Below are 21,488 nucleotides of genomic sequence, written 5' to 3'. Positions count from 1 at the left end.
ACAAACAAAGATGTTGTGTCTGCCGAAAACTAAATAAATTTAAAAAAAAATACTTTGCATACCATGCTTGAATCTTTTAAAATTTTTGTATTACTTGCATTATAAATTACATACACAATTTAGTAACAGATGTTCCGCAAAATATTATGCATGGTTATAAAAGAATGGAAAGAGACAAAATGTCCAACAATGGATTACTTAAATTATGGTACATCTTTAACAGAATATTATATAGTCATTAAAATGTCAGATACTGGGCTGTGGCTGTGGTTCAGTGGTAGCGCACTTGCCTAGCATGTGTGAAGCACTGGGTTCAATTCTCAGCACCACATATAAATAAATAAAATAAAGAAGTAAAAGAGAGATCAATCATTGAAAAGACAAAAAAGTCAGGTATTGGGCTGGGGCTGAGTGGTAGAGCACTTGCCTGGCATGTGCAAGGCACTGGGTTTGATCCTCAGCACCACATAAAAATATAATAAAGGTATTAAAAAAAAACCATACAATACTAAAAAAAGTCAGTTATTTACATTTTAGATATAGATGATGTTACAACATATCATTAAAATGTGGGCAGGGGAGATAATAAAACAGTGTAATAATACAATTTCACTGGTTTGAAAAAAAAAATAGATATGTACGGGAAGATATTTGAGTGAACACACAATAAGATGCTCACAATGGTTACACTGACAGAATGATAAAGTAGTTTGCTTTCCTCAAGGGGCATGCAATGACTCTGTGTAAGAAAAAGAAAGTAATTAAAGATGCTGGCATAGGAAAGGAAGAAGTGAAATTATCTCTATTTGTAGATGACATAACCCATATAGAAAATCCTCAAAGAGAAAAAAACCATAGTATGAATAAGCAAATTAAGCAAGGCTTAAGGATACTAGATCACTATATACAAATTAGTTGGATTTCTATTTTTAAAAAATATTCTTTAGTTACACATGGATACAACATGTTTATTTTGTTTATTTATTTTTATGTGGTGTTGTGGATGGAACCCAGGGCCTAGCGCTCTACCACTGAGCCACAACCCCAGCCCTAGTTGTATTTCTATATACTAATAATCAACAAAAATTAATGAAGAACACATTTCCATTTATTATAGTATTAAAAAGGAAAAAAAACTTACAAATAAATTTAACAAAAGAAGTTCAAAACTTTTTATTCGAAAACTAAGAAACATTGTTGAAAGAAATCAAAGACCTAAAGAAAGAAGGAAAGAAACACCCCATTCTCACGGATTGTAAAACTCAATATTGTTGGGGCTGGGCTGTGGCCCGGCGGTAGAGCGCTGGCCTGGCATGTGTGGGGCCCTGGGTTCAATCCTTGGCACCACATGAAGATAAAATAAAGGTGTTGTGTCCAACTACAACCAAAACAAACAAACAAACAAAAAACCCTCAATATTGTTAAGACAGCAATACTCTCCAAATTGACCTGTGGATGAGCATAATTCCTATTTTTAAAATCCAGTCTCGGGGGGCTGGGGATGTGGCTCAAGCAGTAGCGCGCTCGCCTGGCATGCGTGCGGCCCGGGTTCGATCCTCAGCACCACATACCAACAAAGATGTTGTGTCCGCCAAAATCTAAAAATAAACATTAAAATTCTCTCTCTCTCTCTCTCCCCCCTCTCTGTCTCACTAAAAAAAAAAAAAAAAAAAAAAAAAAAAAAAATTTTTTTTTAAAATCCAGTCTCGGGGCTGGGGATGTGGCTCAAGTGGTATGTCAATCGCCTAGCATGCATGAGGCACTGGGTTCGATTCTCAGCACCATATAAAAACAAAATAAAGATATGTGTCCACCTAAAACTAAAAAATAAATATTAAAAAAAATCCAGTCTGGCTTCTTTGCAGAAACTATAAACTGATCCTCAAATTCATATAGAAATGCAAGTAACCCTAAGTAGCTAAAACAATCTTGAAAAGGAACAAAGCTGAAGGACTCACACATATTCTCCAATGTCAAAATTTACTATACAGCTACAGAAATCAAGACAGGGTACTGGCATAAGAATTGACATGTAAATCACTGATATAAAACTGAACATCTAGAAACAATAATAATACTGTAATAATACACTCAACTGACATTTTACAAGAATGCCAAGACAATTCAATGGAGTGGGGAGATAATCTTTTCAATAAATGGTGCTGGGAAAAGTGGATACCTACTTTTCAAAAATGAAGCTTGGCTCCTTCCTCATATTATACATGAAAATTAACCCAAAATGGATCACAGACCTACTCATAGAAATTTCATCATCAAAATTAAAAACCTCTATGTTTAAAAAGACATTATTAAGAAAATTAAAAGTTAATCCACAAAATAGGAGAAAATATTTGCAAATCATATCTGATAAGGGCCTAATATCCAGAATAGACAAACAATTCTTAGAACTCAGCAATTAAAAGACAACTGGGTTTTTTAAAATTTTTAGTTGTAGATAGATACAATACCTTCATTCTATTTATTTATTTATTTTGTTTATTTATTTATTAATTTTTTAGAGAGAGAGAATTTTTTTAGTATTTATTTTTTAGTTTTCGGTGGACACAACATCTTTATTTTATTTTTATGTGGTGCTGAGGATTGAACACAGTGCCTCACACATGCTAGGTAAGCATTCTACCACTGAGCTATAAATCCTAGCCCCAGACAACTGGATTTTTTAAATGAGTGAAGGATTTTAATAAATATTTCTCCAAAGAAGATAATATAAACAGGAAATAAACACATAAAGATGTTCAACATCATTAGTCATGCTGGAAATGCAAATTAAAACCACAACTAGATACCACTTCACACTCACCAGGACGCTATAATGTGAAAGTCAGGTAACAAGTGTTGACCACTATGTAGAGAAAGTTGGAAATGTAAAATGCGGCAGCTTCTTTGGAAAAAGGTTTGACAGTTCCTTTTGATTAAATATAGAGTTACCAAATGACCTAGCAATTTCACTCCTTGGGATATACCCAGAGGATTGAAAACAAGTTCACACAAAAATTTGCACATGAGAATTTATACCAGCATTATTCATAAGAGCAGAAAGTGGAAACAACCCAGGTATTTACCAACTCACATTCACTATTTCATAAGAGGAGTAAGTTCCAATACAAGCTACAACATAGATGAACCTTCAAAGTATGCTAAGTGAAAGACAGAAGGTCGGGCTGGGGAGGTGGCTCAAGCGGTAGTGCGCTTGCCTGGCATGCGCACAGTGCTAGGTTCGATCCTCAGCACCACATACAAATAAAATAAAGATGTGTCCGCTGAAAACTAAAAAATAAATATTGAAAAACTCTCTCTTTAAAAAAAAAAAAAAAGAAAGAAAGAAAGAAAGATAGAAGGTCATCTATTGTATGGTTCCATTTATACAAAATACCCAGGGCTAGGGACATAGCTCAGTTGGCAGAGTGGTTGCCTCGCATGCCCAAGGCCTTGGGTTCAATCCCCAACACAACACCCCCCCCAAAAAAAAAGGGCAGTGGCCCATGGCTATAATCCCAGCAGCTCAGGCAGTGGAGGCAGGAGGATCATGAGTTCAAAGCCAGCCTCAGCAATTTACAGAGTTGCTAAGCAACTCAGTGAGACCCTGTCTCTAAATAAAATACAAAACAGGGCTGGGGATGTGGCTCAGTGGACAAGCGCCAGAGTTCAACCCCTGTACCCCCACCAAAATAAATAAATATATAACGAAATATCCAGAATAGGCAAATCCAAGAGATAGAAAGTAGACTATTGGTTGCCAGGAGCTGGGAAAAATAACTGAAAATATTCTGGAATTAGTGATGTTGATGATTATACGACTCTGTGGACATACTAAAAACCACTGAATACTGGGTCAATTGTACGGTGTGTGAGTTATATCACAAAAAACTATTTTTACAAAAGAAATAACAAAAAATTATATTAATTTTGTTTTCTGGTACTGAGAATTGAACCCAGGGGCACCCTACCACTAAGCTACACCCCCAGCCCTTTTTATTTTATTTATTGATTTATTTATTTTGGGGGTACCTGGGATTGAACTCAGGGACACTCGACCACTAAACCACATACCCCAGCCCTATTTTGTATTTTATTTAGAGACAGGTTCTCACTGAGTTAGTTGCTTAGTACCTCACTATTACTGAGGGTGGCTTTGAACTCATGATCCTCCTACATACACCACCACCCCTGACTCCCTTTTTATTTGTTATTGAGATAGGGTATCACTAAATTGCTGAGGCTGATCTTGAAATTAAGATCCTCCTGCTTCAGCCTCCTAAGTAGCTGGGATTACAGATGTGCACAAATGCACCAGGCAAACTGTCTTATTTTCTTTATTTTTGGTACAGAGATTGAACCCACTCTACCACTGAAGTACATCCCAGACCTTTCTATTTGTATTCTGAGACAGCATCCTGATACCTTGAACTTGTGATCCTCCTACCTCAGCCCCTAGAGTTGTTGAGATTGTAGACATGTGCCACCATGTCCAGCCAAATCATTTTAATTCTTAAAAGTAAGTACCATAAACACATCTCCCTGCTATCTCCAGAATCTCCAGTAGGCAAAGTGGACACGTACCCAGAAAAATCATCCCATCCATCCCCGTGCCCCGGGCCAGGCTGTACCAAAGTCATTACAGCAAACTGCGGTTTCCTGGTTAATTAAGATCTGTCCAGGAGATGACCAAGAACTAGCACTCAGGTCTAGCCCTTCCAGTCAGACCACAAGCTCCCTTTGGCAACACTCAGCTGTCCCCTTGCATGTGCCTGTAGGAAAAAGGAGGGCGGGAGAAGGGGGTGTCACGCTTACCTTAATGATCTCCTCATGTCCATCATTGGACTCCACCAGTTCCGAGGCCAGAGAATGACCAGTCGAACGGCCAGACACCATGGCATAGGTCTTCCTGCCCGCCTGCCGGGAAGAGAGACAGAAGAGTGGCTCACAAACCACACGACAAGCCCAGAACTCCAGTCCCTTGACCAGTACTTAGACCTGCTCCTCAAAAGACATGAAGCGTCAGTTTGCTTCCCATCCAAAAATTCATTTCAGAACCTCCAGAGGAAGCCACACAGACACAAGGACACTGGGTGGGATCATTAGTAGAAACTGCAGGTTAGTTTCACTTCAGTGGGTCCCTACCCCCTAAAGCAGTGCGTAATGCTGAGCTCAGCTAGATGTGTCTGAAAGGAGGGGCTCCCAAGCTCACAGCCGCAGGGTGGCTTCAGGCAGCACGGGGTGAGTGGTCAGTAGCAGGGAAGGAGAAGTGGCTGAGGGGTGAGGCCTTGACCCCCAGGAACCTCAATACCTTCTGGGCTCTGTGCTCAAGTTCCTCTCCTGTCAGTTCACTCTGGAGAGTCAGTCTGAGAATGTCCACGCTGCCCTGACAATGACAATGACAGCAACAGTGACTCCTTACCTTTACAGTCTGCAGTACAAGTTCTGCTGGTGCAGGTGCACGGTAGCCAACCCTGTGCAGTAAGCCTTAGGACCCGTCACTGCTCACAGGCGAGAACCGAGGCCCAGAGATGCGGTGTTAGCTGGCCTAAGATCAGTCACTCCTGGGTGTTGGCATGTCCCCGGGGCGTCTGAAAGTCCTCTCTCTACCACACCAGACACTCGATGGCACACTGCTCCAAACAGCTCCAGTGGAGCCACTGTGGTTCTCACATCACAAGAAACACGGAGAGGACTACTCCCCATCCCCCAGGAAGGCTGTCCCTGGAGTGATCACTGCAGGCCACCAGGGCCCTGGCAACCAGCCACGACGTCATCGCTGCACTTTACAGGGAATTCTTCCTGACCCAGACCATAAAAAAATACCTGAATCTGGAACCCACAGAAATTATCCAAATGACAGCAGACAAGATGATAGGTACTATCTAGAGATCATCCTAATTGCAAAAGATAACGTAGATTTTCTTTCATGACTCAAAGGGTAGAAATTTAACTTTCTGGATACAATTTAAAAATGAGAGAGGGTAAAAAAGAGCACAAGGGAAAAGCAGGGGCTCTCTTACCCTAGAAGGTTTGAAGGAACCTTCTTTTCAAATGTTATAGAACTTGGTGGAGAAGAAGTCAGTCTTTGGTCAGACACTCAAATCTCAGTGTGGTCAGACAGTTAACTCAGTGTTCTTATCTATAAAATGGAATACTACATCCAAATGAGGTTTTCTCTTTTTGAACCCAGGGACACTCAGCCACTGAGCCACATCTGCAGCCCTATTTTGTATTTTATTGAGAGACACGGTCTCACTGAGTTGCTTAGCGCCTTGCTAAATTGCTGAGGCTGGCTTTGAACTCCCAGTCCTCCTGCCTCAGCCTCCTTAGCTGCTGGGATTATAGGGGTGCTCTACCCCACCCTGGAAATGAGGGGGTTAACTAAAAATGTCTAGAGGGAGCACACAAATGTTAGCCTATTCCCACTTCTTGGAATGACCCCAAAACTTTCCAATCCCAGAAAAGTAGCTGGTTTTATAAACACTTAATTCCTACCAAATAAAAGCTAGATGCTTAGGCAGGTCCACAGGGCTCTCCAGTCTGGTTACACTCCTGCTGTGGTCCCTCCAACTGGCCAAGCCGCCCCATGCTTTCCATCTTCAGTGTCCTTTCCCGTTCTCACCTGGGGTAGGTTCAAGCCCCACAGAGTTCACCTCAAGGCCACATCTTCCCGAGGCTACCCTGCATTCTGGGCGTCCTATTACCTTGTCTGCTTTCATTTGAATGATTCCTGGGTGGCTCCCTAAGCACTCCAAGGCCTTCCAGGCATCCTGTGTTCCTTCTGCTACTACATCCTGAGAGCTGTCGCCTGCCACAGCCCTTGGGGAAGTAAAGCATTTTCTGAGTTTACAGTGACTGCTCTGTGACATTCCAGAAAACAATAGAAAAGAAAGAAGAGGAAACAATTTCAAAACAGGCAAAGAGGCTGCCAGTTCTTCCTCCTCAGGACAACACTGTATCTCCTCGTACCTGGAGGCAGCTGAGAAAAGCCAGGGCAGGGCATCTTTCAGCCAGAACAAAGGAGCTATTAGTTAATGAAAGTCATCAAGCCTGGTTTCTTTCATGAACCCAGGCATTCCAATTGGAAGAGCACAGGCAGGAGGCTGGCTAGAGTCCCTGAGACACCCATTCATGTCATCAGAGACCAGACAACAGAGACAGGGATAAGTTGAAAAAGTACCCAAAGAGGGGTTGGGGATGTGGCTCAAGCGGTAGCGCGCCCGCCTGGCATGCGTGCGGCCCGGGTTCAATCCTCAGCACCACATACAGATGAGGATGTTGTGTCTGCCGAGAACTAAAAAATAAATATAAAAAAAATAATTCTCTCTCTCTCTCTAAAAAAAAGTACCCAAAGAAACAGGGACAGAGGGCTGGGCTGGGACTCAGTGGCGGAGCACTCACCTAGCATGTGCAAGGCCCTGGGTTCAATCCTCAGCACCACGTGAAAATAAATGAAAATAAAGGTATTGTGTCCAACTACAACTAAAAAAAAAAAAAAAGAAAGAAAGAAACTGTGACAGAAATTTTCCCTTCCGGAACCTGGCAAAAGATATAAACCTACAAATCTAAGAGGCCAAGCAAACCCCAAATAGAACAAATCTAAAAAAAATGTCATGATACATCATAATTAGGCTTCTGATAACTAAAAACGAATTTCTGAAAATCTTAAAAGCAGCCAGAAAAAAAATAACACATCATCTACAGGGCAAAACAATTATAATAATAGTAGATTTCTTATTACAATGACAGAGATTAGAAGGAAGTGGAATCTATTTTTCAAGTGTTGAAAGAAAAGAACTGTTAATTCAGAATCCTATCCCCAGGGAAGGTATTTTCAGGAAGGGGAGGTAATCAAGACATCCTCAGATGAAGGGAAATTTAAGAGACTTTCTCATCAGCAGACCTACACTAAAAGAATGGCTTAAAAGGTTCTCTAAGCAGAGGGAATAATAAAAAAAGAAACCTTGGAATACTGGAAAGAAACAAGGATAGAAAAAATATGGTTAAATACAACAGGGGTTTCCCCTTCTCAGGTTTCTAAGTTATGTCTGATGATTGAAGCTAAAATTATAACACCATGTAATATGGTTATACAGAGGAAATACTTAAATTAATATAAATGAGAGGGTAAAGAGATATAAAGGAAAAAAAATGATTTTTTTTGGGGGGGGGGGGTACCAGGAATTGAACTCAGGGGCACTCAACCACAGAGCCACATCCCCAGCCCTATTTGTATTTTATTTAGAGACAGCGTCTCACTGAGTTGCTTAGGGCCTCGCTATTGCTGAGGCTGGCTTTGAACTTGACACCCTCCTTCCTGAGCTACTGGGATTTCTGGCATGTAGCACCGAGTCTAGCCCCGCCCCCCACCACTCAAACTGGTAAAATGACACCACCAGCAAATTGTGATAAGTTACATATATAAAGCAATACTAGAGCAATCACCAAATCAAAATGGAATCCTAAGAAGTGTTCAAGTAATAGGGAGGCAGGCAAAAGAAAAGAGAGATGGAATAAAGAGAGAACAAAATACAAAAAGAAAATGGCAAACTTACCATATCAATAATTACAGTAAATGTAAGTGGTCTAAATACACCAAGTAAAAATGACCCTTTCATAACACAAAAAAAGATAACTCTGTGAAGTGATGCTCATGCTAATTAGCTAGATTCAGTCGCTGCACAATGTATACATACTCCAAACAGTACATTATAAATGGTAAATGCATACAATTTTATCTGTCCATTTAAAAGAAATGAAATAAAGTAAATGACCCAATAAATGCCATCTACAGGAAACACACTTCAAATATAAGGATAAAGGCAGGGTGAGAGTAAAAGGATATGAAAAGATATGATGTCATGTAAACACTGACCAAAGTGGCTTTACTTTGATAGCTGAGAATAACGAAAATTACAAATGACAGAGGCAGACACTAGATATGATAAAAGGGTCATTTCACGAAGACAGCATAGCAGTCCAAAACGGATATGCACTGAACAGAAGAGCTGAAAATGAAGCAAAGACTGTAGAATGAGTCCGTGTGGTTGTATGCGATGCCTGTAATAATGCTCAAAGGCTGAAGGGGAGGATGGCAAGTTTAAAGTCTGTCCGGGCAATTTAGCAAGACTGTCTCAAAAAAAAAAAAAAAAAAAAAGGGCTGGAGATGTAGCTCAAAGGTAGAGAGTGCATGCCTGGGTTCAATCCCCAGTAACTGGGGGAAGAACAAAAGGAAAGGAAGAAAAAAAAAAGATGAAAACAATTTAGATGCCTTCAATGGGAGAGCAATTAAACCAACTATTATATACCTACTGTCACGGAATATGACCCAGCAATAAAAAGAAACAAAACATTGGTAAATGCAATGATTTCCAGAGAATTATGATGGGTGAAAAAACAATCACAAAATGTCCCATACTAATGATTTCATTTATATAACTTTCTTTAAATGATGAATTTGTAAAAATGGAGAACAGATTAATGGTTTTCAGGAGTTAAAGAGAGGATGAGGGCAAGAAGAAAGTGGATGTGATTCTAAAAGGGATCAGGGTGATCTTGTGGTAAATGGAAATGTACTGTATCCACAGCAACATTCCGCAACATGTTACCACTGGGGCAAACTGAGCCAAGAGTGCAGGGATTGCATGTGAACGTGGAACCATACTTTTAAAAAAATCAATTTCCTATCACCTAGAAATAGCCCCATTAGTGTATTCCGTGGAGGGGGGGGGGGCCTGTGTGTGTGTTGTTTTTGTTGGTACTGGGACTGAGCCCAGAGGCTCCAGGCACACTAGGCAAGCACTCAGTCACTGTACTACATTCCCAGGGAATGCATTTTGACAGAACAAAATGATACAAAATGGTACTTAGATCACCTTTCTCTCCTCTCCAGAAAAAAGAATAGCATTTAGTGACATGCCCTTTCCTCCCCTTGATGCCTTAGAGAATTCCCACTCAGCTTTCAAGACTCACAGGTGCAGAGCCTGCTAGCTGCACCTACTGCACCCTACATATCCTATGCCACAACACTGACCCCATTCTTTTATAACTACTTATACATTCATCTGCTCCCCCAAATCACAAACTCCTCGAAGACATGGATAGCTCATATAGCACAGTGACTGGCCCAGAGTAGTTACTCAGAAGACATATGCTGAGCTGGGGATATAGCTCAGTAATAGAGTGCTTGCCTAGCAAGGGTGAGGCCCTGGGTTCAAGCCCCAATACTGTGGGGGGGGGGGGGAGAGATGCAGTAGGTACATGAATTCCAGGCCATGCAAGTCAGGGATTATCTGGATCCTCTCCCAACCTTTTTTTTTTTAAAGAAATTTAGACTTTTCAGTTTAGAGAAGCAGTATGCAATACTGGAACAAGCAGACCCAGAGGTGGGAGGGTGGGTCAAGAAAAAATAAGCAAAGGCCAAAAAAGGCAATTCCAAGAAGAAATTTAAATGGTAATTGGATATATGAAAGATGTTCTACCTAACTAGTAATCAGGGAAATGCAAATTAAAATGTTAATGCTTAAATCCTTGGGTTTGATTCCCAGCACCAAAAAAAAAAAAAAAAAAAAAAAGATAACAAGGGGGAATTTTACTAAACCTGTAAATGCAACAATAATACATATGCAAGCATGGTTACAGAATTGCCAGCAATAGAAAAATATCACTAAATACATAAAAATAAAAAGCTGGGCATGGCGGCATACATCTATAATCCCAGCATCTTGGGAAGATAAGGTGGAGGATCACAAGTTCAAGGCCAGCCTCAGCAATTTAGCAAAGCTCTAAGCAATTTAGCAAGACCCTGTGGCAAAACAAAAATAAAAAGAGCTGGGGATGTGACTTAGTGGTAAGGCATCCTAGGGTTCAACTCCCAGTACCCCCCCAAAATTTAAAAATTTAAATAAAAATACCATAAACAACCCAGGTGGCCCACTGACAAGGAATAAATTAACTCTGGTGTTTTAGTATAATAAATTACTATTCAGCTGTGAAAATAAATGAACTGTAGCAACATGCATCAACAAGAATGAATCTTAATGTTAAGTAAAAAAGCAACCTATAGGGCTGGGGATGTGGCTCAAGCGGTAGCGCACTCGCCTGGCATGCATGTGGCCCGGGTTCGATCCTCAGCACCACATACAAACAAAGATGTTTTGTCAGCCGAAAACTAAAAAATAAATATTAAAAATTCTCTCTGTCTCTCTCTCTCTCTCTCTCACCTCTCTCTTTAAAAAAAAAAAAAGCAACCTATAGAATATAAACAATACGTATATAGAATTCAAAACATGCCAAATTAGACAAGGTATCATTTGAGCATGTCATAAAATTATAACAAAAAGCAAAGAAATAAACACAAAATTCAAGACAGTGATCACTTCTGTGTTGGAAGAAGGTTGCCAGGTGATGTGGCACACACCTGTAATCCCAGCAATTCAGGAGGCTAAGGCAGGATGATCGCAAGTTTGGGGCCAGCCTCAGAAATTTAGCAAGACCCTTTCTCAAAATAAAAAAATGACTGGGGATGTAGCTCAGTGGTAAAGCACCCTTGGGTTCAATTCCAAGTAATGGAAAAATAAAATATGATTTCTCATTTATTTAAGTACATATATACATGTACATAGTATCAGTAATTGCCAACTCCTAAACATAGCAATTACTATGTATCTGGGCCCTGTTCAAAGGGCTTCATAGTTATCAACTCATTTAATCCTCACAAAAAATATTATATAGTAGGTATTATTATCAACATAGATTAAAAAACTCAGGCACAGAAGTATCTTGTCCAAAGTCACACAACTTTGTTCAAATCCAGAACCTACTGTTTCGGTCTGGGCTCCTAACCACCATGTCACATGGCCTTTCTTTGGGGTGGGGGAACCCACATAGGAAAAGCATAGAATTCATATACACTAAAGAGAGGCAGGTGGGTGAGTGAAAGACCTTTTGTTCTACATCCTTCAATTGTATTTTAGACTTTAGAAACAAACAATAAAAATTGTGCAATACTCCTATAATAAAACAAAATAAAGGAAAGAAAAAGTACTAAACTTGGAGTTAAGGGTAGGATGTGCAGTCCCAACTGACATCCATTAATCCTTGAGCAAAACCCTTCATCTCTCTGGGCTTTGGTTTCTCTGCGTAAAGTGGAGGTGCCTGTCCTGCTGACATTTTAGGCAGGGGAGGTGGATGTGCAGAAACAATGTGAAAGTGCTTTTCAAACCATAAACCACTGCACAGAGGTGAGACAGCAGTACTTTTCAGGTAGTTCTGGAGAGCCTGCCGGTTGGGGAGGGTGGTGGTGAAGCAAATTGTCTAAATGGAGTTAGTGAAAAGTCTAGGGCTCTCTCTGGCACCTCTCCCTCCAGAACCAGAGAATGTCTAGTCTACAAGGCCACAGCCACCACCCCCCCGCCCCTGCCCCCAACCCAGAGCCAAGGAGGGAAACCTGGGGCTCTTCTCTTTTTTTTTTGAGAATTTTTTAATATTTATTTTTCAGTTTTCGGTGGACACAACATCATCATTTTATTTTATGTGGTGCTGAGGATCCAACCCAGCGCCCTGCGCATGCCAGGGGAGTGCGCTGCCGCTTGAGCCACGTGCCCAGCCCCCTGGGGCTTCCTGGGCTTGGTGGGTCAGTTGTGTTCTGGAGCTGAGCGACCTCATACCCGTGAACAGGCTCCAGGGAGCTTGAGAAATCCCCCAAACTGTCTGGCAGGGTGGGCCCCCTGGAGACTCTGTGAGAGGCAAGATGGAAGTGGTGGCTTCTTCTCTAGGGATAAAGCAGCACTGATGACAAGGTAAGCAGCCTCTGACCTCGTAAACACTCTTGGGGAGAAGCCCAGCAACCTCCAAATTACAGGCAGCCTCTGCGCTCTGTTCAAACAGATCTCCAAGGGTGACTCACTCCTCAAAGCAGGAGGGGTAAACACACGGCTGAGGGTTCAGAGATCAAGACTCAGGGAGAAAAAGAGAAGAGAGGAGATAAGTAGGGAGGCTCCAGAGATCACCAGGCGCCCCAGGGGCTCTCATCCCGCAGGCTCAGGACAGTGGGAAAAGATCACTATTGGGAGAACCTGCTTCCCCAGGCCCCTCTCCAGGGTTCTGTGTGGCCCCTCGGACTGGGTGGTGGGGCAGTGCAAGAAGGACCCAGGGTAAAGTTTTTTCTAAGGAGAAATAAAGGAAGTAGTGACTCTCTCTGAGTGGAAACCAACATTCTGAATCCATCTTCACCCTGTACCCCACTCCTCCACTACTCTGTCCCTCAATTCTGCAGCCTCTCCCGCCCCAACATACAGCTGCTGCAGTAGCAGCCACTCAACTTGCCCACTCTGAGAAAGGGGAATTGTCATCCTCTTGTAACAAGATGAAAGGATGCGGAAAGCCCCATAAGCCGCGGGGGGTGGGGGGAATAAGGGCCAGGCGGGATGGTGGGGTGCCCACCCTGCTCTGGAGCAGACTCCAACCAGGCAGCTTGCAGGCTGAGTGTACGGTCTCGCCTTCTCAGTGCTCTCTCCCAGAAGTGGCCCTTTGTTAAGCACAATGCGAAGACTCACTCCCTTTCTTCCTCCTGACAGATTTACCAACAAAAAAAATTCTCTCTCTCCTCTCTCACTCTCTTAAAAAAAAAAAAAAAAAAAAAAACAGTGTTTGCTTTTCATCTGGCTACCTACCCAGAGGCATGGGCTGAACAAGCTCTGGGCCGTGGGTTGACCAGGGAGACTGGGAGATGAAATGAGAAGAGAGATCTGGGATGGTGCCCTAAATGGCACTGGGGCCTGGTGTGAGCTGACACACAGAGGGAAGCAGGCTCCTGATCCCCAGCTCTGCAGGAGACGCTCTGTTGCTGAGCCACTTGCTCTCCAGGATACCTGCCTCGTGCCTAGCCAGCCTGGAAGGAAGAGGTAAAACCCCAGGGGCTTTTTCCCTCAAAGGGCTAGCAAAAGTGACTTTGCCTCTGTATTCTCTGTCCACTTTACTTTGTGATTTTAGTCTCTGTGCCACAGACCCTAGAAAACCATTTCCTTTTCCTTCCTTCATGTACCCATCCCATCTCCTCTTCTTTTCCTGCCTCTGCTAACCAGGCTTAAATTTGGGTTATCAGCCTTCTAAGCACACACCTATTCCACCAACTGAACCTGCCCACCTCTGGGAAACAAAGGCATTACACAAGGCTCTGTGCTGTGACCCAAAGAGGCATGCACCATAATTACCTGCAGGTGAGGAAGCCAGTCCCACCTGCTCTGAGCACACGCGTCTGGAACCGAAACCATCCAGGAGCACACCTCCCTCCACCCCAGAGTATAAGCAATGTTGTCACCAAATGCCAGTTGATTTGGTAACCAGGACGGTCTCCCAACAGTTCCCTCCACAGGCAAAAGCCAGCATTCTCCAAATTCCTGGCAGGCTGGAAGGGATCAGCCACAGTGCTCCTGAAAGTAAGAAAATGCAGGAGCTGGATGGTGTGAGGAGAAATTTATGGGCTGAGTCTGGCAAGTCTCACGACTGGAAGAAACAGCCACCAAACTTGAAAGATTCCTCTACCCAGTTTTTCCCCATCCAGGTATCACAGAGCCGGAATCTCAGCACTTGAGAATTCATTCATTCCTTTAGAGTAAGCACCAAGGATCAGCCCTCTTTTAAAGTAGAAACAACCAAAATGTAGTTACAATGTGGATGAACCTTAAAAACAGCATGTTCACTGACATGAACCACAAAGGATCACATACTGCGTGGTTATATTTGCATGAAATGTCTAGAACACTAAATTCATACAGAAAAGAAAGCAGACTGGTAGTTGCCTAGGACTAGGGGGAAATAGGGAATGACTGCTTTTGGGTCAGGATTTCATTATGAAATGAAAAAAAAAAAGTTCTCAAATTGACTTACTTTTTAGAAATTGATTTATTGATTACTGCACAATTCTATGAATATAAGAACCCTAGCCAGGCACCATGGGGCACACCTACAATCCCAGTGGCTCGGGAGGCTGAGGAAGGAGGATTGCAAGTTCAAAGCCAGCCTCAGCAACTTAGTGAGGCCTTAAGCAACTTAGTAAGACCCTGTCTCAAAATAAAAAAATAAAAAACAGCTGGGGTTGTAGCTCGGTGGTTAAGTGCTCCTGGGTTCAATCCCTAGTACCAAATAATAAAAGAATAATATTTCAATAAAGCTGTTATATATATATATATATATATATATATATATATATATATATATATATATGGCTGGGGCTTTGCTCAGTGGCAAAGTGCTTGCCTAGCATGCGAGAGGCCCTGGGCTTGATCCTCAGCACCACATAAAAATTAACAAATAAAATAAAGGCATTCTGTCCATCTACAACTACAAATTTTTTTAAAAAATATATGAAGCTTATGGTAAGCCTTCAATAAACCAGAGTTCTAGGTTTTGAAAAAGTGGGGCTCAGGAAAGATTTGTAATTGAACAATTTTAGCTGAGGTCCTACAGGAATATCACCTACTCCATGGCAAAGACAAGAGTTCACATTACCGATGACGAATCCAGATCTACCATGGTGTTGAAAGAACCTCTCTGGCCAACATAAATCAAACACAACCCAACACAACACTAGGCAGGATGAAAAAAATGCAACTGCTCTGAGGAAGGGTGACACCGACAGGTTACTTAAAGGGAATCGCTAATCAGGGGACTTGGCTCTGAGGCCAGAAAAAGGAGAAGGAAAGGGCCAAGAGGGATGTCAACAATAAACCCTAAACACACCCCCATTTAGGACCAGTCCTGGCCGAGTAAGGACTTAGCAAAGGTCACCAACATCTTTGTTCTGGGTCTGTCCAAGGCCCTCTCTCACCCTTGGGGTCCTCCATAGGCAGAGGGATCTAAATAATCAAGGAAAGGGAAAGGAACGGATAAGAAAAAACGAATGTCAACAGAATGAGGCGCACACCTCAACCAAGCCCAAGAGGCCCCCGACTTTTCCCCCATCCTTTGGCCAGGGTGCTCCAAGGAGGTTAAAATAGTGGAGAAATGAATAGAAAATATCAACTAACACCTGAGCACTTAGCAAGCATGTGGCAGGAAGTGTGCTTAATGTTTTGTATGTATTATCTTATTTAATCCTTACAACAACCTCATGGGAAGGTGTTAATTATTATCCCTATGTTACCCACGAGGAAACTGAGAATGAAGAAATTAATTTACCAAAGTAATTCTGGTCAAAGAAAACATCAGAGCCCTGACTAAAGCCCACCTTAAATTCCCAGAGCCATGCCTTTAACTATAATGCTTTTAACAGAAATCATAATTCAGCTAGAAACTGCGGGATCATGGGAAAGGAGAATGTAAGAGGTGGAAGTATAAGTCCTCCCATAATTCCTACAACAGGAAGTCAACAGATGCCTACGATTGATAAATCAAGAAATATCACTATAAACCTATGAGCATGTTATTTAACATGGAGGTAAACAGGAGACAAGATAACTGAAACAGTTGAAAGTGGCTATTTCCACGGTGCAAAGCTTAAAGTTGAGGTCCATTATATTATTTTAAAAGCCATTTAGTATTATTTAGATTTTTTAAAAACCATGCACAAATACTCTTTCCATTAAAAAAAGGGGGGGGGGTCATAGTTCATCATGCTAAAGTCAACTTCACTGAGTAATCTTGTGGGCCTGTCAATCAAGGAACCCTCTCCCTGGCACCCTCTCCATGGAATCTTGGGCAGAATGGCAAAAAACTAACTAACTAAATAAATAAATAAATAATACCTAAAACAGTTGGAACCAATTCACCCAAAAGTAGAAAATCTCCCTTAGTTCCTTCCACCTTCTGAGGCCCCAGAACTCACTTCCTCAATTTGGACTTAAGTTTTCCCTTAAATTCTGTGCACTGCCCCGTTGCCTTCTAATAAATTCCTCTTCTGTTTAAGTTAGCTAGAGTTACTCTCTGTTGTTTTACCAAAGAAAGTTAAAGGAAATGTCTAATAAAAATGAGTTTGAGCTGGGCTCAGTGGCTCAAGAGGATGAGGCAGGAGAATCGCAAGTTCAAAGCCAGCCTCAGCAACAGTGAGGCAGTGAACAACTCAGTGAGACCCTGTCTCTAAATAAAATAAAAAATAGTGTTGGGGATATGGCTAATGGTTGAGTGCACCTAAATTCAATCATTGGTACCCACCGCCCCCACCAAAAAAATGAGTTTAAGCCTTATTTTGTACTTTTATATGTTGATATAACCTACCAAAGTGGCTTACAAACTTTTTTTTTTATTATTTATTTTTTAGTTGTTGGTGAACACATATCTTTATTTCGTTTTTATGTGGTGCCGAGGATTGAACCCAGTGCCTCATGCAGGCTAGGTGAGCACTCTAGTAGCACTGAGCCACAACCCCAGCCCCTTGCAAACTTTTTTGACCTAAAAAACAAATTTTACATCAAGGTTCAGTAAATAAACATGCATATATTAAAAGTACATATCTAGATATAACTGAAACAAAGTTTTGCCAAAAAAAATCTATCCTTACTAAAACTCAGAGTGTTAACAACGTACTTTTCTTTTTAAAGAGAGAGACAGAGAGAGAGAGAGAGAGAGAGAATTTTTTAATATTTATTTTTTAGTTTTCGGTGGACACATCTTTGTTTTGTATGTGGTGCTGAGGATTGAACCCGGGCCCCACGCATGCCAGGCAAGCGCGCTACTGCTTGAGCCACATCCTCAGCTCCGTACTTCTTTTTTGATTCTGGTTTTACCCCACTATGGTGACTTCAGACCCACTAAGTGATTAAGGTCTACGGTTTTGAAAAACCCTGGCTTCTTGAACATGCTGCATCTGCATCCAACAATAAAAATAATCCAGCCTGGTGGACTGGCACATACCTGTAACCTCAGCAACCTTGGGGGCTGAGGCAGGAGGATAGCAAGTTCCAGGCCAGCCTCAGCAATTTAGCAAGATCCTGTCTCAAAATAAAAAATAAAAAGGGCCAGGCACAGTGGCACACACCTTTCTGTAATGAAACAATCCAGAAAGTGTATTAGCTATATTCCCATCTCCATATATGGGGTACTAAGGCACATGGCCTGGCTCATGAGCAAACACCAAGATCCAAGATCCTGATTTCTACTAGAACACTCCAATCAACTGCCTACAATGCCAACTCCAGAAAAAACATCTGTTCATTTATTTATTCACTCATTCACTTTTCACATATACTGAGCACTCATTCAATGGTATGATTGTATGACAGTTTTCTAGGGACTGTCCAAAGCCACAAATTCTATCTGCAGGCTGGCTCAGAGAAGAAGAATTCAGGACAATGCCTATCTCCTGACTGATTGTTTACCATCTCCTCCCCCTCCTTAAGAGCCCAGGAATGTCTTCAAGATCAAACCCAATGGTTATTTCATTCCCAGCTTTGGTGTAAAATAAATCTCAAGTTCAACCTAGAAAAAAAGGAATAAAAGGAAATTTCTCTTCCTCTTGTTCTTAGAGATCTCTGGTTATCTATGTCTGAATTTCTTTTTTTTTTTTTTTTGTCTGAATTTCTTGCTCACTATTTTCCTACCTGTTCTTTCTGCCACACCAAACAAGCAGTAAAAAATATCAAGGGAAAGCAGAGGGTGACAATTCATTCTCAGTGCTGCCAATGTCACAGTTTTAGACCTCTTTCTGGATCTCTTTTCTACAGCAACAAAAAGAAGAGGAAACACCCCTATCCTTCATCTCACACCCTTTTCCCTGCCTCAACCATTCCAAAACAGTAAGATGATGGAGTAGGACTTTGGGCTAGACACAACGGGGGGATGGATTTTTTTTTTTTCCTATCTCTTCAGCATCCTACAGCTGGAGAAGACTAGGATGTAGGGGACAGAAGTTGGGCAGCAGCAAGATTTGTAAAGCAGCAGAAACATTCATAAGCCTAAACAGAAATAGCAAGGGAACTGCAAATAGAGTTAAATGATCACCTGTACCCTAAAATTCAAATAAGCATCTATTATACTAATACTCTACAAAGAAGAGCCACAATCCAGCGGCAGTTGGGAAGCTGGGTTAGCTCTACCTCCAGGGCATGCTGAGACGGGCAGAGGTAAGGAAATCAGATGGCAGGAGGGGGATCAAACTAGCCATCACCTTGACCTCCATTTCACTCTCACCACAACAGCTTAGAAATTGATGAAATATTACACGCTTATGCTAGTTTAGGTTCCCCAGCAGAGCCTAGAAATATTCAGCCACAAATTATCCTCCTTTGCCTGTGAAGGGGAAAAACCATATGGTCAGCTGGAGGGGGTCATGGCACAAATGTGCAAGGACTGAGAGCCAGGAAATGAGAGAAGCAGGGCACACTGGCTTGCACTAGAAAAACGACCTCCATCTCTCCAGCCTTTACCGAGTCCAAAAACCCTCTGGAGGTTCGCTTCCCTTCCTTTCTCAGCCCAGGTTCTGCATCCCTTCATCCACTTGCCCTGGGCTTGGCGGCTGGAGACGGAAGCAAAACCAACAAACCGTCCCAGGAAGCTATCATTTGACCGACTGGGGGAGGGGAGCAGGAGAACTGCAAGGGGCAAAAAGGAGAAATTCAAGAAAAAAGGTGAGCACCAGGTAGAATGCTCCATCCTTCTTAGGGAAAGGCAAAATCCCTAGCCAATCTCGGAGTAATTCCATTCCAAACTCCAGGATTTCACCCTCCACCCCTGTTTCTTGTATCCTATTATTGATCATCCATCCAGAGCACCATAAAATTCTCTGAAAGACCTCTGAGGTCACCAGGACCCACAGAAAAGCCTACTCCGCCTTGGCGGGACACAGTGTCCAAGGCGGGACAAGAATCCGGTCCCTTGAGTTCTGTCTCCCACAATCCAATCTAGCTGCCCACCGGACGCCTGAGTAATGTGCACTGGGACCCGCGGCCCAAGCGAGGGCTCACGCGCGCCCAGTCCCGGGCAGAAGCCGCAGGGTTCTCCCAAAGGAAAGGGGCACCTCGGGGCCCCGAGACTCCGACGTCTTCCTCCCGCGCCACCGCCCCAAGGCAGGTCAGAAGAAAAGAGAGAAAAGCTCCGCGAAGGGCTGACCGCCCGAGTCCAGCACCAGGTGATGTCAGCGAACCCGGAGCGGGCGCGGGAGGGGCGGAGCTAGAAACCGAGGATACTCAGTGGGGAGAGCGGTCTGGGCGCTTTTCCTTACCGCAGTCTGGCCCTCCGGGTCCATGTCCACCAGGGTACACCAGTTTCGCGTCCCGTTCATCGTTTTCCCGCAGGGACAGCCACACGGGACCACCCCTCCTCGGTGCCGTCCGGCGTTTTCTCAGCGGGCGCGCACGGAATCACCCCCTTGTATAGACGCGTCAGGGGCGGGCTGAAGGTAGGCCACGCCCCGGAACACTGCTCGCCAATGGGCGAGCGAGAGAGCGAGGTGGGCGGCCCCAGGACACGCCCTCCGGCGCTCCTCAGATTTACATAAAGGCGGGGCTTGGAAGTGACCTGAGGCTGCTCAACTGCCCAGTTCTGTCCAGGATGTGTGGTTTTACCTCCACGTTCTTCTTCAGTCTCCTTTCAACTCCCCAGATCAGGGTCGGCCAGAGGGAACCACCCTAGGTGCCCCTCTATAGGGAATGAGGACGTGGAACCTGCACACAGTCGCCTTCTCCTCTCCCTGGATATTCCAGCCTGTAGGCTTGGGAGAGCTGAGTAAATCTTTCCAGAGGTGGAAGGGTAGGCACCGCCCAGCAATGTGGCGCACGCCTGGAATCCCAGCGACTTGGGACGCTAAGGCCGGATGGAGGATGGAAAGTTTTTAAGCCAGCCTCTGCAATTTAGGAAGACCCTGACTCAAAATAAAAAGAACTGAGGATGTAGCTCAGTGGTAAAGCGCCCCTGGGTTCAATACCCAGTATCTCTCCGTCTTAAAAAAAAAAAAAAAAAAGGCGGGGCAGGCACCAAAGGCCAGCTCACTCAGACTAGCCTAAGCCAGTCTGGCAGGTGCCCTTCCCTGGCAAGATGCCCAGGCCAAAGTCAAAGCCAGCCAGGCTCTGGGTGGGGCTGGTTTTGCAGAAGCTATTAAACCAAAGCTACCCTTATATGGTGGGGAGAGGCGGGACACATTGCCTTAAAAGGAATTTGTATTCTAGAAAAAGAATGAGCCTCACCTTCTTCAATAGCATTTGCTACCTAGGCCTAGGCTGGGATCTTGAAGGCTTTTAGAAGACAGGGGGTTGGCCCAGCAGGACCCTGGAGTTTCTTCCCAGCCCAGCTATTCTCAGCAGATGGCTGGTCTACTTGCCTCGGGTCCACATGGGCAGTAGGCAGAATCATTCAGGAGATCTGACCCACTCTTAAGTGAGAAGTACCCCATCTGGCAATAGGCTCTGGTGAATGGCCAGCTCCTTCTTCAAACCAACACAAAGGCAGGGATGGCAGAAACTTCTCCACCTCCCAGGTAAGTTCCCATGCCAGTTAGTAATGAATGAGGATCTTTTTGCCTGGGAGGTGAATGGTAGGGATACCCCTGGGAACCAATG

General features: G+C 43.2%; 1 protein-coding gene across 3 annotated transcripts in view; it reads right to left on the bottom strand.

The window, feature by feature from the left end:
- Positions 1–20,312, bottom strand: part of TUFT1 (tuftelin 1) — a 42,727-nt gene extending 22,415 nt beyond the window's left edge. For 2 of the 3 annotated variants that reach the window (XM_081308507.1, XM_081308506.1), the window contains exons 1-3: positions 20,156–20,307; positions 5,309–5,383; positions 4,813–4,914 (exon numbers count right to left, since the gene is read on the bottom strand). In XM_081308507.1, coding sequence (XP_081164633.1) covers positions 4,813–4,914; positions 5,309–5,383; positions 20,156–20,215 — 237 coding nt within the window. In that variant the 5' untranslated portion in view covers positions 20,216–20,307. Of the gene's footprint in view, positions 1–4,812; positions 4,915–5,308; positions 5,384–20,155 lie in introns of all 3 variants that reach the window. The other variant, XM_081308508.1, reaches the window with a different exon arrangement.
- Between the last annotated feature and the right edge of the window lie 1,176 nt (positions 20,313–21,488).

This window comes from Spermophilus citellus, assembly GCF_964194105.1.
Source record: "Spermophilus citellus genome assembly, chromosome: 9".
In the NCBI taxonomy this organism is placed as follows: Eukaryota; Metazoa; Chordata; class Mammalia; order Rodentia; family Sciuridae; genus Spermophilus; species Spermophilus citellus.
The sequence above is the reverse complement of the archived record's forward strand: the minus strand, read 5'-3'. Positions and strand labels throughout refer to the sequence as shown.